The 4,427-nt window shown below is 40.1% G+C and overlaps 1 protein-coding gene across 1 annotated transcript; it reads right to left on the reverse strand.

Annotated features, from left to right (window-relative positions):
* Positions 1 to 2,544: 2,544 nt before the first annotated feature.
* Ripalpha (RPA-interacting protein alpha) lies at positions 2,545 to 3,905 on the reverse strand. Its single transcript, XM_067769464.1, has 4 exons — positions 3,668 to 3,905; positions 3,517 to 3,591; positions 3,154 to 3,428; positions 2,545 to 3,095 (listed from the first exon to the last, which is right to left on the reverse strand). The coding sequence occupies exons 1-4, from the start codon at positions 3,788 to 3,790 to the stop codon at positions 2,894 to 2,896; spliced, it is 675 nt and encodes a 224-aa protein (XP_067625565.1). The 5' UTR covers positions 3,791 to 3,905; the 3' UTR covers positions 2,545 to 2,893.
* Positions 3,906 to 4,427: the final 522 nt, after the last annotated feature.

The following is a 4,427-nucleotide window of genomic DNA, read 5'->3' on the forward strand; positions in this document are numbered from 1 at the left end:
TTTATTCTATTTGATCCGCCAACATCTCACCCCTACTGTCCGCCCGCAAGTTTGAATGCCATAGATCGTGATGGGCATTGAAATCGCCTAAGATAATGCGATTGTTGCCAGTGAGTAAGGCTCTGATATTAGGGCGGTATCCACTGGGGCAACAGGTGGCAGGAGGGATGTAGATGTTGATGATTTCTAGGTTTGCATCGCCTGACTGGACAGATAGGCCTTGACGTTCTAAGACATTGTCCCTGCGGTCGATGCCAGGATCAAATATATAATACTGCACAGAGTGGTGTATGATAAAAGCGGTCTTTCCTGTGGACATTAGACGTAGACTACGGGACGCCCTTGGGCGTGAACAGCAAGGAGCCACAAAAGATTTATAAAAGTTACGTGGACGTCGAGTTTTGGGATCAAGCCCAGAACAACCTGTCCGATGCAACCATCCCTTACACGAGACACACTGAACAGAGTATGACCGTCCTAAAAAGATTCTTTTCCGGCAGATGCAGCAAAACCATTTCTCGGGACCGGGGTCAGGAAACGGACCCGGATTGGATCCGATACCTTCCCGGAGCAAGAGAATATGGAGCAGTCCTGCTGCAAGGATTTTGTGTATGTATATTTACTAAGTTTATTTAATATGAGTGAATATGAACATTTCGATATAAAATGTGTTGAGTTAATACTAAAGAATAACAAAGAACAAAAAAGAATAAGCAAAAACAGAGTTGCCAAAATGATAGTAAATTAATTCAGAGTGTGGCGTTACCACTTCGTTTCATACATAACAAAGGAGCTGCTGGGAGGATGACAATTTGTGGGAGGGACGCAACAAATTAAATGGGGTTACACTGAGATGACAGTCCTTGGTCGGGAAAAATCCCGAATCGCTCCGGTACATAGAACCGACTGCCTTGGAAAGCGTTGTAAACAAGGTCGCAGATGTCGGTGACAGGGTCGGGTTGATTTAAACCGCAATTTATCTGGGTGCTAATGGCATGGTGCGGTGGTTGTGCTATGTAGTGTTCATGCCATGCAGATAATTGACAAGTCGCAAGTTTGCAGTGAAATAGGGAAGCAGAATGGTTTCAAGTGTCTTGGCTACTGGCGATAGGAGTGATATCGGACGATAAGAATCTCCTATGTTTGCTGATTTCCCAGGCTTTAATAGCAGAATCACCCTGGCCAATTTCCATTTCGGGGATGACGAAGGTGGACAGGGACAGGTTGACCCCCAGCAGGTTAAGGGGTCAGACTATACCAGCGGTAGGTATGCCTGTCGTAAGATGCGACTAAAATACCCGATTCAAGTGGTTTTGTAGCGCAACCCTTTCAGGTTGCCAGCGCAGTATATAGCTTCTCCAAACCCAATTGTCAACCTCACCTATCCGTGGGGAATCCTGTTTCATTAACAGCCGAGGCTCTGACGACCTCGAACTCCTCATAACAAATCGTTACCAAGATGGTCGGGCTTGGTAGCGGAACATACCGGATCTGCATCCGGCAAAGGACCATCAACTCGATAACACTCCTCAAGGCCTTCGGGGAGTGTCCTTATCGCTACAACAGCAACAACAGGGACAGGTTGAAGACATGTGCTAGGTAAAATAAATCCCTCTTTCGCTTGTGTTCATCCACTAGAATCTGGATAAATAAATATTCCTTGTTTGGGGGTCACCGGGGTCGTGCTGTCTTATAAAGTCACTTTCTCTCGCTATAGTTGCGGCCTCCGCTGGAAAATGTGGCTGCATTTCCGGTATTCTTCCGGGGGAATAAAACGAACCGAAACGGCTTCAATGACCTTGCGGAAAGCACGCGTCAGGCATCAGTCGGGACAGTAAGGACAACAAAACGATTGTCAGTATAAGTTTTTTAAGATACCCTCTTTCCTTTTTTAAAATTGATAAAAATGCGTTTTTCAGTAGTGATGAAGTCGGCAGATCGGGCGAGCGAAAGGAGTATGGGTAGGTGGTCGGATGCCAATGACGCAGTTTACGAGTCCTGCGCTCACCATTGATTTATCTGGCGAACTGTGACAGCATCCTACCATACGAGTGGGGGTGTATCCGTTTATCGTGCAGCGAAAACAGTGTCAGCCTCGAAATCAAACGGTCGAGAAGCGCTTCTTTGAACTGAATAAGCAATTGAAAATTTAATGGTTGAATGATTGAAAATCATGAACGGTGTCGAGAGAAGATGGGATGGCCTTTGCGTGTTCGAGAGAAAAGTTCTCAGCAAAATTTTTCATTCTGTTCGTTTTGCCATGGGCGAAGAAGCTCTTATGATGAGATTGACGCTACATCTATAACACTCCCCAAAACCTTCGAGGACTCTCTTTATCGCTAAAATAAAAACAAAAACATACTTAGAGTGATATGGAGACGGAGGGAAAGGAGGAGTCAGGGTATGTATTCAAGCATGTATGGGTACTGCATAAGTATAGCAACTCCTTGCGATGTTGTTTCTTGTATTAAGGATAAAGTCCTTTCGATCTTATAGCATTTTGGGACGGGTTTAGGGATGACAAAATAATAAAGATCACAAAAGTTCTATATTCACAAAAACTTCATTTAATACTATGGTTAATTTTCCAATATTTAAAAAATTCATATTTTTTATCAGCAATTAAATAGGTAAAATTTACGTAATGAGTCTTATTTAATAATATGTTTACAAGTAGTAATTCAAGAAAAAATTTGTTTCAAGTCTGCTTTAGCTGCAGTTACGCCATGAAATTATTTTCACAATACTTGAGTATAAATACCGGAAACACGCGAAGACATGATCAGCCAAGGGCTATTCTGGCAGCACTCTCAAATATCTTTGAGGAGTGTTACAACAATGGTTTTAATAACTATATGCTAAATAATATGTACATTCTATATCCAATATCAACTCAAAAGCTATAAAAATAGTCACATTTATCGCAAATGGCACATAGATTGTTGGCACTAGTATCGTCTGTTGGCATGTCCGCTTTGCCTACGCTTTGTGGTTCCAGATAAAATGTAAAATTAGCATCGCATTTCTGTTCGTGCATATCGATATGAGTATATAGTTTTTTGTGCAAATCCTTGGGTTTACCAGGAAAATTAAAGCTAAAAGTAAATTGTACATAAATTATTAGGTGATGCATCAAATAAAAATCTTACTAACCTTATACCGCACTTGCAGTGATAACGGTTGCTACTTTCTGCTCCTTCTACCTCAGTTGGTATCGTACAAGTTATAATACTTTGCTGGCAAATGGGACAGAGAACGCTTATAACATCATTATCAACGGCACTTATCAAAGATGCCTCTTCAGCTTCGAGCTCTTGTATGAACCAATCGTTTATTTCATCTCGCAGCTCTTTGAAGATTTCTTCTTGTAAACGTAAGTCGTTTTCCAAGGCAGCAAGCTCCTCGCGTAACACTTTGTCAAGATCGATCTTAAGAGCACGTTAATCAGTTATCAAGAGTTGTATACACATTTGTTCATATATTTCTAAGTTGAGTATATGTATTTTAGAAGCTTACCTCTTCTGCTATATCAACTAAACGCCGTTGATTAAAATTCATGCGTCGTACTTCACGCATTCGTACGCGACATTTCTATATAAAAAAAGAACAAAAAAATATTAATTATATGCTTCTCAATTTTTCTAAAGACAAACATTTGTTCACATACATCTCTTAACTGATCTCGTATTTTGGGTGATCCATAACGATAGACTTTGGCCGCATTTTTCGAATGCAATTTTTGCTCAACACTCGTGTGATAAACTGCACTTGTGGGGCAATCCAACGACATATTTCTATATTTTGCCCAATTTATTCGCTTCAGCTTTAGGCGGTAAGGTTATTTTTTATATAAAAACAGTTATATTTATTAAAAAACTACAGCTGTATGTAATGTCAAAATGACATCCATTGTACAGCCCTGCAAAAACGCTCCACGTCATTTTACTAGTCATTTTACGGTCATTGTGACTTTCTGCAGCGGTTATATTCATAGTCATTTTTGCATGGGCGGATTAGGTTTTGTGACCAAATTTTCCGTTTCGTTCCTATTAATGTGATAGTCCATTCCGCTCCCACCTATAGGATGTGAGCATAGTACTGTGCTGCTCACACACGTCACAATGCTTGTCAAATGGCGGTCATTTTTCCGTCATTTCACTCTACATTTTCGAGTCATTTGACAATCAATTTTACTGCGGTTTTACCATTTATATAACCGCCATATAACGTGAATTTTACCTGCAGATTTACCCTACCTGGAACAGCCATATGAATAAAATATGAACCAAAAAAATTGAATTTTCAATATTTATTATTTTCAGTATTATTATATATGTACATGAAATTGGAACTTATATTAATCCAGATCATATAAAACAGAAGAACTTTAATAATAAATAAACTCGCTTAATTGGTTTTTGTTTTCC

Source organism: Eurosta solidaginis, chromosome 2 (assembly GCF_040869045.1).
Source record: "Eurosta solidaginis isolate ZX-2024a chromosome 2, ASM4086904v1, whole genome shotgun sequence".
Lineage (NCBI taxonomy): Eukaryota > Metazoa > Arthropoda > Insecta > Diptera > Tephritidae > Eurosta > Eurosta solidaginis.